Below are 12,612 nucleotides of genomic sequence, written 5' to 3' on the forward strand. Positions count from 1 at the left end.
GTTTCGGGTTATTCGACACGAAATTGACGTGATAATTCTGAGTGCGGTAACTTAACGTTATATCAGTTTGACGCGATTAAAAGACTACAATCACGATACTAATGTAAACGAGCGCGAATGAGAGTCGGTCTGACCAATCAGAGCGATATCACGAGACCCATTAACCAATCAGATCCAACAATGCTTAAACCTCTACTTTTTATTTATTTATTTTTTTACTCTAGTTTTCCTCGTAAAACATACAGAGATAACTTGTTTATGACTTTGTATGCAATATATAACATGTATTAACAATATGTTCTCACGTTAAACCAAAGAGTAAGTTCCATTTCACTTGGAAATCACTACCAGATCCAACATGAACTAAATCCAACGTCTAAAAGCTATACATATGTGGAAGAATTTTAAGAGAAAAATTATAAATGGATGGATGCAGAGATTGTTTTCTACTGAATGCCAGTCACATACAGATAGAAAACATGACAATAATCCAACATAATGTACAAATATTAAACAAATATAGAGTACAACAATTAGAAAAAGATAATATCAACTTCAAGTCAAGTCAACTTTATTTATATAGCGCTTTTCACAATACAGATTGTATCAAAGCAGCTTCACAGTATTAAGGGGATAGTTCACTTTGAAATTAATTTTTGATATGTTTTAGCTTACCTCAAGGGCATCCAAGATGTAGGTGTCTTTGTTTCTGCAGTAGTTTCAATTTTGATATTTTTAGGTCAAACCGTTCTTGTCTGTCAGTCATATAATGCAGGTCTGTGGTCACTGTCTCAAAACACAAGCACAGAGTCCAAATTAAAACAATTCCCCATCGTCCAAATGAAACAATTCCCCATCATAAGTACACATTGATGGCCTAAGACACGAAACGAGCGGTTTGTGTGAGAAAACGAACAGTATTTATATCGTTTTTAGCTCTTGAAAACAGCACACGTCCAAATGATCTGACGGTGCGGGCGGGTATAGATGTATACATAGATGTCGCCTTGGCTACTGCAGTTCATTGGAACGAAACCGTAGCAAAGCGACATATAGTGTATATATCTATGCGGGTATAGATGTATACACTAGATGTCGCCTTCGCTACTGCAGTTCATTGGAACGAAACCGTAGCCAAGGCGACATCTATGTATACATCTATACCTGCCCGCGCCGTCAGACCATTTGGACGTGTGCTGTTTTCAAGAGCTAAAAACGATATAAATACTGTTCGTTTTCTCACACAAACCGCTCGTTTCGTGTCTTAGGCCATCAATGTGTACTTATGATGGGGAATTGTTTCATTTGGACGATGGGGAATTGTTTTAATTTGGACTCTGTGCTTGGGGTTTGAGACAGTGACCATAGACCTGCATTATATGACTGACAGACAAGAACGGTTTGACCTAAAAATATCAAAATTGAAACTACTGCGAAACAAAGACACCTACATCTTGGATGCCCTTGAGGTAAGCTAAAACATATCAAAAATTAATTTCAAAGTGAACTATCCCTTTAAATAAAGTAGTAGGCTACATCAGTGTTTGTTTCTAGTGTAAAACATCCATGTTTGATAATGCTGATCAATAGTATTGTTGATTGTGTCAGACTCATTTATAAAATAATAATAATGCAAGTCAAAAGAAAGGAAATAATATAAACAGAAAAAAGTTAGGTATGAGATCATCATATAAATAGCATAAAAGCTTCACATAGAGACCTAGTGAGTTTTGCTTTACTATTTTTTCAACCCAAGTAGTAACATGTAACTCAATATAATTTTTCAGTGGATGCCGAGATATGCTCATTTTGCCCATTTTGCATTCAAGTCATTGTTCTGTTTTCTTATTGGTTAAAACATCATCCTGTATTTTATGGTTTCATGTCGTGGGCAGTTTTTCCACGATACAAACATTTGTAAAAATTCACACACTTCAAGGCATTTCAATCATGAGTGTCTCGACGAAGATCTTTGCTCTGCTTTGTGGTTTTCTTATTGATGATACTGTGCCTTCAATTCAAGCAAGTAAAAGATTACATTTTAAATTTTTTACACGTCCTGTTCATAAAACGGCATAAACTTCCACATTATTAACCATGTCCATGTGATTGATATTAGCTGTTATTATGTTTTATAGTATTGTTTCAGCAACCTAAACTAATTGATGTAAGACACTTTATCATACTAGGCCTATACTAGTAGATAAACTGAAATGAACTATTCAGTTTATTTGGTCAAAAGTTCAGTTTATCCAGTAGGATTGCTTTCAGATTTGTGATTTCGACTAAAATGTCTACTATATTTTTATTATAGTAGATTAATTAAATTTGTGTATTTTTGTAACTGAAATGTTTTAAATCTGTTCTTCACCCACCTCATTTATTTCCTCTCTCCTTCAGAAACCATTTTTAGCAGTGAACAGTTATTTTATGCATGTTATTCCTCTTCAGACAGACACAACTTTTATCACATTTACACTGAAGTGAACAGTAATTTGTCATTGTACTTTTTTATTGTTGTGTTTTTCATTAAGAATTATAATGAACCCAGCAGGCTAATTCGAAAGTAAAGTCCGCAAGGCCACACAGGCATTCATAACGGTGTTTCACCACTCACACGCTTGCTCTGCTCTGTGCCAGTGGACACTTACCACAAGCAAAATTAAAAGTGAGGTGGAAGAAGAGGGAAAAACTCAAATGTCCCGCTCTGTGATACCGGTGTTGTCAAATGTCGATTAACCGGTGGAAAAACATCCTCACCATCACATCCCTGCACTGTTAAGCCTTGCTGTAAAAGAAAATTCTGACAGTAACATACCATCTGAAATTAAAACATAATATACCATAGAAAACAATGCATTCTGGGTAATATTTGTAATTTTCTAGAAAGTAGCCTACAGGAATATACCGTGAATTAACAGCGCTCAAAATCGATACTCAGTGTCAGAATGAGAGTCCAAATGCAAGCAAACAGTTTATTGAAGGCAGGTTGTACAGATGAATGACTCAAAACACCACGTATATCAGGCGGGCGACCAGGATACAAATACACCGGAGAGGATGAGTGATATGAATAATCCTGTGTGGATGCCAAACGGGAACTGGAATGAAGAGAACTCCAAACAATCTCCAGAAGTCTGGGAACACAGACGAGATCGAGGAAATAACTCTGTAAGGAAACTCAGGCACCGGAACTGGGTAAGAGAGCATAAACAAGAGTGGTGAACCGACACCAGGCAATAATCACTCCTGCTAGATATAGGCAGCTCACAACAGAAGTAACTAGCTGCAGCTGCGGGCTGATTAAGTGATCAGCTACTAAGCAACAAACAAGACAACAACTCAGATCCCACACCCATAACCAACAGATACACAAAATGAACACATGGATCGATGAACCCAATCACACCCTATACCCACTAATCCCTACATTAGTTCACTAATATAGTCCACTTGACACTTGACAGAGTGAATGAAAAGAAGTGAGCGAATTGAGAAACTGATGAACACCTGATAAGCAGAATCACTGAAGGACAGGGAAACAAGAACAGAAAAAAGAGAAACACAAGAACTACAACTGACTTCCAGCCACACTGAGTGTGTAAAAAAGTTTACAAACCAGTTTAACATTATTTCTTTCATACATGTACATAAGTTATTATTGAGAATTAACAGATATTTAGTTGTTGATGTTGTATTGAATATAATAAAGTTTGTAGTTACCATGATGGAGATCAGTGTTTGCTTTAGTTGGGCTCTTGACTTTTTTCTATAAGTTTCTCTCTGGCTGCTGTAACTGTGAGTTTATAAAACACATTTGTTATGGCAAGTAAAAGTCAAGAGAAAGTTGATCAGGGGTCAAGCGCTGTGGAGCTTCTGGCCCGACAGTGGAAACGCAGTGTGTTTTGGGCTCGGTGCTACAGGCCTGGGGCTTTTAGCCCGGCACGGCCCGTTCAAAGCCCTGGCTCGCACTGGCCCGACAGTGGAAACGCAGTGTGTTTTGGGCTCGGTGCTACAGGCCCGGGGCTTTTAGCCCGGCACGGCCCATTCAAAGCCCTGGCTCGCACTGGCTCGACAGTGGAAACGCAGCTATGGATTCCACGCGGTCCAGATCTGGGCCGACACTACTGTATGTTGCCGTCTGGGATATTTTTGTCGTTTTTTAGAGTAATAAAACCACTCTGTGCTCTACCACTTTAGTCTAATTAGCTAAAATGGGATTCCAATGATCGTTATTCAGTTGTTAAATCTTACACAGGTCAGGACGCCAAAGACCAAAGATACAAACATGGTACACTAATATTACTAATGAATGGGAGAAAGTGCAACGCCAATATTTCGGAAAAAGTCACGCCTTCTAAATAAAAGAATAGCTTGCGTCACTGCAGCTGCCATTAAAAGCGGTTGCTATAGAAACAGTGTTCTGAGCGCGATGACTACTTGTACGCATTGGCTGGTCCAGCCTGAAAAACAAGGTTTTTTTTTTTTTTTTTTTTTTTAAATGCCATTGAGCTTTGTACAGTATCTTTGAAATACCTTTTAACTATTAACTAAATCCAACATGAACTAAAACCAATTCTCTAAAATCAATGTCTAAATAGCAATCATTTTGTGGAAGAATTAGGCTATGTATTGCTTATTCTGCCCATATACGGATGATGTCCATCGTTCTGTTTTCTTATTGGTTAAAACATCAGCTATTTTCTTTTTTCTATTTTCTGCAGTTTTTTGTTGTTGACACTAGTGTTAATTTGTATCCAACGATATATTATTTAAAAAAAAACCTGTGAACGGCATTTCAATCATCATGATCGCGAGTGTCTCGACGAAGATCTTTGCTCTGCTTTGTGTTTTTCTTCTTTGCGGGACTTTGCCTTCAATTCAAGCAGGTAACGTTAAAAGACTAAAAGTTTCTGCGTTTATCAGAGAACGAAAGTGAAAGTAACGAGGACGCGTCGTGATTTAAATCGTATTTGAAAAAGACAGAAATACAATTTGATTACAGATTAATTCAGGCTAGCATCGAATATTAAATACAAAAGTAGCATATACTCATATAGTTAAATATATGCGAGTTTTTGACAACTAAAAAACAATCAACTATAACTTGACTGTTTGTCAACACCGTTATTATCATATGTGATTGATATTAGAGGTTATTACATATTATGTTTTAGCAGCAAACTAAAGTTTAAACTACAGTTTACCTCTGAAAATCAGATTTCTGGCTTTATATATTATCGTAATAGATTATAAGATTATTTTTATTTGGTTGTAGGCCTATCTGTAGCTGAAATGTTTGGAGATTGTGTTTGAGCTTTACCCACATGATGCGCAGCACATTCATCACATTTACACTGAAGTGAACAGTAATTTCCTCCATTAAGTTATTGCTCTTCATTGTAGAGAGACACTCGCTGTATTACATTTACACTGGTTTGTCCAAACCTGTGAATCTGCCGGGCATCTATGAATTCACTGCTATGGGTCTGCTAGATGGCAGACAGATCGACTATTACAATAGTAAAGAAAAGAGAAAGATTCCAACACAGCCCTGGATGAAAGAGAGAATGCAGGAGGATTACTGGGAAAAAGGCACTCAGTCCAGAAAGAGCAAAGAACAGTGGTTTAATGTCAATGTCAAGATTCTGATGGACCGCATGGGAGACGATACATCAGGTGAGGAACATTCATGCTGTTTAACCTGCTTATATGTATTCTAGTTTTATTATTGTTATCATCTTATAAACATTTGATTGTTCATGTTTCAGATGTTCATGTTCTTCAGTGGAGACACGGTTGTGAAATTGAGCAGAATGGAGATGAAGTGAAGTTTCTCAAAGGTGTTTCTGAGTACGGCTATGATGGAGAGGACTTTCTGTCATTTGATATTAAAGAGTCTCGATGGGTCGCCCCAGTTGACGCAGCTCTACCAACCAAGAGAAAGTGGGACAATGTGCCGATCCTAAACCAATACAACAAAGGCTACCTGGAGAAAGAGTGTGTGGACTGGCTCAACAAATTCAGAGAATATGGAGACGAGGAGCTAAAAAAAACATGTGAGTAAATGTGTTTGTATTTGTTGATCATCCACAGATGATGAATAGAATTGATAAACTGATTTCTGTGTTTTCAGCTCCTCCAAAGGTTCATGTGTTTTCAAGGAAATCCACTGATGAAACCAAGCTGAAACTGACCTGTCTGGCCACCAGCTTCTACCCCAAAGACGTGATAATGATCATTAGGAAAAATAACACATCTCTGCCTGAAGATCAGATTGAATCCACAGGAATCAGACCAAACCATGATGGATCCTATCAGCTGAGGAAGAGTGTGGAGATCAAGGAGGATGAAAAAGATGAATATGATTGTCTTTTGACCCACAAGAGCATCAAAGAACCAATTAGGGGTAAGATGAGCCAGTGGGTAAATTGACCCACCCAATTTATCTTGGCAACTGTACCACTTTTATTGTCATGTGACCATATATTTTGGAACTACACAATTTCTGCCCGACTGTGAATTTTTTTGCTGAAAAAAATCAAAAATCAGTGTTGCCTACACCGAGTTATTCTATTTTTAAAATTTGCACCCTGTTGACTTCAATGGGACAAGTACTAAACCTGCTTTTAGCCTCTTAACATCCTTGATGTGTCATTAAAAGTGCACAGGTCATGTGAGTGATTCCTTCAGAGTGAACACGAGTGGATCTGACTGCAGTAGATGTGAAAGATATGTATAAAAATGATGTTATTTAAGCCAACGCAAATACCTGTGTTTACATCCTGTTTTTTGGTTGAAGTCCAAAGTAGTCGATTGCCGAGTTCACGCGCGTGAGCATTGGTAACTAAACCTATGCGCGTGAACTCGGCAATCGACTACTTTGGACTTCAACCGAAAAACAGGATGTAAACACAGGAATTTGCGCTGGCTTAAATACTTATATTAATATAAGTATTAATATAATATCAAACTGGAAATGTTCTCTCTTTAACAGTTTTATCAACTATTTCTCCCTCTGTGTAACTGTTTCGAACTGCGTTCTCTTTCAGTCTGACTTACGCTATCTCTCATTTGCGCATGCACATGCTGCACATGCTCCACGTAAATTAAAAGGGACAGCGCAAACAAACGTAAGGGTAAATCACCAGGGAAATTAATGAAATATCAGGCTATTCCTGCCCCAGTTACATATGTGTATGAATATTATGTGGCCTGACACATTAACATTAAACCTGTATGAAATATTATATCTAAGAAAAGTAATTTACTGCCACTTTAATTCATTTATCGTGGTTTTCCAGGACAAGTTACAGAATTGAGTGCCAGTGGTGCTAATGCTGAAGAATCTTCACTTAAGAAAGAATCTGATGGTATGTTTGAGCTGTTGCTTTGTCATGGCAAATTTCAAGTAGATTCATACTACAGTCCTGGAGGTGCACTTTGACCTTTCACTTTTTCTCCAGCAGGACGAGGGTGTGCCGGTGAAACAGCAGACATCAGTGCGACTCTGGAGAAAGACAAACTAACTGGTAAGTAACTATGCTTTAATTGAATATCAGTGCTTTTTTCACTCATTTCTGTTTCTCCAAAGGCTCTAGTGTATCACAGCAGACATTCATTTACATTCAGGGCTTCTTACAGGAGTTATCAAAGTTACTTATTCAGGGAACAATTAATGGTCTGTCATAATGTGGATGTTTTTAAAGGTATTAAAGCACACTAGACGGTGCACTGTTAAGGGTTTCAATGTCTGCCCTCATTTAGTCAAGTCAAGTCATCTTCATTTATATAGTGCTTTTAACAATGTAGATTGTTCCAAAGCCGCTTTACATTGATAATAGGAAATTGAAATAACAGAGATTGTTTTGGCTTTATAGCAGCTCTAGAATAAAGTTATTATCCAGCTAAAATTAGTTTGATTGATTCACTTCCGTCACAACGATCATTAGTTATAGGGGCCTCTAACTCGACACCGTTTTAACAGAAAACTCTTAAGTTCTTTCTGCGCAAACTTCAAAAACGCGAACCAGTGAGAACGCTGATGGTGTGCACATGCGTATTATGAGTTCAGTCTATAGGTATGCGCCTTTGAATATACTGTATGTGCGCAGGCGTGTAGTCCTTCCCTACAAATCAACCCTCAACATACTACTTGTCTGGCCTAAAAATGTATAATACAGAATTTTTATTGCTTCCGCGTAGCCACGCTAGCCGGAATTATCTCGACAACGCTTTATCTGTACAGAGGTAAAGGGAAGGGAAGGAGGCCTTAGCAGGGTAGAGACTAGTAGACACTTCAGCACTGCGTTGTCATCGTGTCCAGGTGAAGGTCCTTCATCAGATCTGGATACGCCCTGGATCCAGCAGACTGCAGTAAACCTCGGGATAAACAGAGAGACTAATATTAGCGTAGACGCCATTCTTCTCATGATGTAACGAGTACATCAGGATTTATGGGAAGTGTTCCTGGTTCCGGCTGACCTAATCTATGCAGCCTAACATTGAATTACAGAAGTCTATAATGTGTTATGTGAATGCTAGGTCAAAGAGATGTGTCTTTAGTCTAGCTTTGAACTGACAGAGTGTGTCTGCTTCCCTGACAATGTTAGGAAGACTTTAACTGATGTAATGATATTAGCTCAAAGGGGAAATATTAATAAATATCCATAATTACCAATTATGATTAATTATTCATATTTGGGTCAGTTAATTATATTAAGCTTTGAGGTAAGCTAAATGAATATTACAATCAATTAATCAGTTCCAACGAACTCTTTGATTATCCATTTATTCTAAGAAAAGTGTATCTTTCATGACCACCGAAAAATAATTGTTCCTAAGCATGTACAGCGCTTAGAGCATGTAACAAGATCAAGATCGTAAAAGGGACTTTGTATGCAAGCAGAGACACTTAAGGTTTTTTTTCCACTGAGTTCGTTTGCTGCGGTCCGAACCCGAGTGTGCTAGTTCCCGGCGCCCCCCGCAGCGTTGGTCTGGTTTCACACACTATTAGTTGTATCGAACCCAGGTGCGTTTGCAGTGATCTTACGTCATCGCAAACGCACACGGAAAACGCATGGAGAATACAACTCGACTGAGCATAGCTGTAATTTGTATGTTTTTTTGGTGCTATTATGCAGAACATAGTGTCTCTTCAGTGTCCCACAACGTTCCCCTGACACTCATGGTTGTCGTGTGTGAGGAAACAATGATATCGACAGTGATACGCATGCGCGGGATACTATACTTTCTGAACAAGCGCGCACCCGAGTCCGTGTTGCTTGCACATTAACGCGAACCGCGCCACGGTTCGGGAGCAGCGAGCTCAGACCACCTCCTCCAGGTAGTCTCGGGTTCGGTACTCTAGTGCGCACCCGGGTCCGATGACAGCGTTCACATTAGCGATTTTTCATGCGAACCGTTCCCCGGTCCGCACTAAACTGCCAGTGTGAAAGCGCCCTTAGAAACCACATCCATATTGTGCACAAGTTTTATTAACTAACTCACAAACATAATTAACACTAAACAAACATACATACAAACATTCATTCATACATACATACATACAGAAATGCATAGGTAAAAAGGTGAGTGATGTGGAACCAGAAGCAGGAAATAGAACTATGGAAAAGGTCTATTTAACTATGAAAAGAACCATCAGCTAAACATTTTCAGAGCACCTCATTAAATTGATACTTGCAGGGTCTGCAGTGGATACAATTCTTGAAGTGGTTGAAATTTAAGTTTGTTGATGGGTCCGTGAGTGGCAAAAGTCCCCACATAGCAACATTGTTTCGGCCCAGATCCAGCCCACATCTGGCACACGTGGAAAGATGATCTGGCCCACATGCAGCGTGGACTTACGGCACTTGGGTGGGCCGCTCCTGTTTGCCAGATCTGGGCCACAAGCAGGCCATAGCAAACCTCTGGTAATTATCAATAAAAACTTCTGTAATAAGTAATAAGTGAAGCTGGTAATGCTGCAACATCACCTGATCTCTTTTTCTCTTTGCTTTTTTGCTTCAACAAACGTGTTTTATAAACACATAATTATAGCAGCCAGAGAAAATGTTATATTAAAGAGTCAATGGTCAAGAGCCCAACTAAAGCAAACGCTAACCACCATCATGGTGACTTTAAAATACAACTATTGATTTCATTAAAACGGAAATGAAATAAAGTCAGTCTGGTTAGTAATAAGTGAAGCTGGTAATGCTGTTTGTGGAGTTGTTTAATCCTCCTCTGCTGAGATCTTCACAGATTTAATGTCTTCTTTTCTCTTCAGTTGATTTCATCTAAGGCTGTGGCTGAAGTCAGTTGTAGTTCTTGTGTTTCTCTTTCCTTCAGTGATTCTGCTTGTTAACAGCAGGTGTTCGTCATTAATGCTCAATCATCACTTAATTATCTCATTAACTTCAACACCGCTTTAACTCCGTAGTGTGCACACATATGAACACTGAGCAGTGTTAATTTAACATGGGCGTTTTTCTGTGTACTATTACATAAATCTTACCTGTTTCATTTACATACGACTGACAAATATAAATCACATTCAGTTTATTAATACAATTACATAAATCTTATCTGTTTCATTTATGTATGACTTAAACATATGAATCACATTCAGGAGTATTGATTGTTTTTTGTTAAAACTATGTAAACCAAATGCATGGGAATTTGTTCTGCAATTCAAATACATAAATCTTATTTTTAGACACAATTTTTTTTTGAGTGTGTTTGTGGAGTTGTTTAATCCTCCTCTGCTGAGATCTTCACAGATTGAATGTCTTCTTTTCTCTTCAGTTGATTTCATCTGAGGCTGTGTCTGAAGTCAGTTGTAGTTCTTGTGTTTCTGCTCGTCTCTTTTTCTGTTCTCTTCTTTCCTTCAGTGATTCTGCTTGTTAACAGACTTATTAAGGCTGAGATGACTCCATATTTAATATACACAGATTTTGTGGCTCAGATAAGGTCCAGTTGTGGTTTATTTCTTTGCTCTTGGCTGACATGTGGCATTGCTATGGCCTGCTTGTGGCCCAGATCTGGCAAACAGGAGCGGCCCACCCAAGTGCGGTAAGTCCACGCTGCATGTGGGCCAAATCATCTTTCCACGTGTGCCAGATGTGGGCCGGATCTGGGCCAAACAATGTTGCTATAGCCGCGTTTCCACCGCAGGAACTTTCCCCAGGAACTAGGAACTTTGGGCTGGTACTCGATGTGTTTACACCGCAGGAACCAGGGTCTAAATGAAGTTCCGGGTACATATTTCCCCCTCCGATAGTCCCTGCTCATGAGGTAGTACTTTTTCAAAGTTCAGGAACTTTCAGGGGTGGGACTTGTGCGCTGCACAAGCTGATTGGTTGTGTTCACGCCGCATTTTGGTTGGATGACTCCACGCAGCATTTTCTTTATTTTTAACCTCCCTTTTAAAAAGTGGCTTCATGCAGTAAAGTTGTCTGTCTGCAAATATGGAATTTAATAAAAAAAAACTGGGGGACTGGCGACGAGTTTCAGGCTTTATTATTTGGGTATTTGTGGAAGAGAAAACTTTCTGCGCGTTCGTCACAGCCATCTCACGGCCAATGTCCGCAATAGCTGATAACATACAATTTTATATCTAACGTTAGCATTACGAGCTCTGAACACGCTTTATCAGTGCTCGTCTCTTTTCTGCCACAGCTTTTAATATTAGTCATTATGTTTACACATTGTCATCTATTGCAAGGCAAACCATGTTTCAAATTTACTATAACAGGATTGAAATAGCGCTTTGAGGTTGGTAACAAACAACTATTTACAAGACTGTCACTATTTATGATTGATAGACGGGGTTCAGGCTTTTTTTTAAGCGTATTTGCGCAAAAGGAAATTTCTGCGCGTTCGTCCCAGTCATCTCACAACATACCTTGTCTAATTTTATACGCATACGAGCTTTCTGAACACGCTTTAGTATCAGTGCTCGTCTATTTTGTTATGTTAATTACCTCGTTAGTAAACCAATAACTGCAGCACAGTTTGAATCTCCTCCATACTTATAAATGTGGCGCTCAAAACTGATTACTGTCCGTCGCAGACTGGGAGGAGCAGTTGCGCGCAGTTTACCTTCCCGGTACTTTAGACCGCGGTGTAAACGCAGAAAGCAACCGGTCTGGGGCAAAAAAGGTTCCTGGGAAAAAAGTTCCTGGGACAAATTGTTCCGGGTAATTTCGGTGGAAAAGCGGCTTAAGTGGGTCACTGGTGCAAGTTGCCATCGTTTTCTTCTCTGCTTGATGGAGAAGATGATGATGAGCTTGCATGGTGGTTTCGACGAGCACATGGCTGTTGTGAGTCGAAGCCTGCGGCCCTGGCCTGCTGAGGGCACGCTGGACAGCACGGCATCCTGAAGTGCAGAGAAGGCCCGGAATTGATCGTTGTCCATTCAGTGATGGTAAAGTTACAGTTTTCTGGATTGGAGACACAACCTTCTGTCTCCCTTTGGTAGTATGAAAGCATGGCAGGCGGTGCTCCAGCCTGCTGGGCTCAGGGCCCTTGGCCCCAGTGGGGGGAGGGGTCGTCCCCCCCCCCCCAGTATCAGCAGAAGCAGTGTTGTAGCTGGATGAGACGAGCTAAGAA

At 39.5% G+C, this 12,612-nt stretch overlaps 1 protein-coding gene across 5 annotated transcripts in view; it reads left to right on the top strand.

The window, feature by feature from the left end:
* Positions 1-4,696: 4,696 nt before the first annotated feature.
* The window catches only part of LOC308696832 (uncharacterized protein), a 46,144-nt gene continuing 38,228 nt past the window's right edge, over positions 4,697-12,612 (top strand). For 2 of the 5 annotated variants that reach the window (XM_081375732.1, XM_081375734.1), the window contains exons 1-6: positions 4,697-4,889; positions 5,407-5,679; positions 5,772-6,059; positions 6,137-6,409; positions 7,305-7,373; positions 7,467-7,532. In XM_081375732.1, coding sequence (XP_081231858.1) covers positions 4,808-4,889; positions 5,407-5,679; positions 5,772-6,059; positions 6,137-6,409; positions 7,305-7,373; positions 7,467-7,532 — 1,051 coding nt within the window. In that variant the 5' untranslated portion in view covers positions 4,697-4,807. The remainder of the gene's footprint in view (positions 4,890-5,406; positions 5,680-5,771; positions 6,060-6,136; positions 6,410-7,304; positions 7,374-7,466; positions 7,533-12,612) is intronic. The other 3 variants (XM_081375735.1, XM_081375736.1, XM_081375733.1) reach the window with 2 other exon arrangements.

Source organism: Scardinius erythrophthalmus (assembly GCF_964197995.2).
Source record: "Scardinius erythrophthalmus genome assembly, chromosome: 1".
Taxonomy (NCBI): Eukaryota; Metazoa; Chordata; class Actinopteri; order Cypriniformes; family Leuciscidae; genus Scardinius; species Scardinius erythrophthalmus.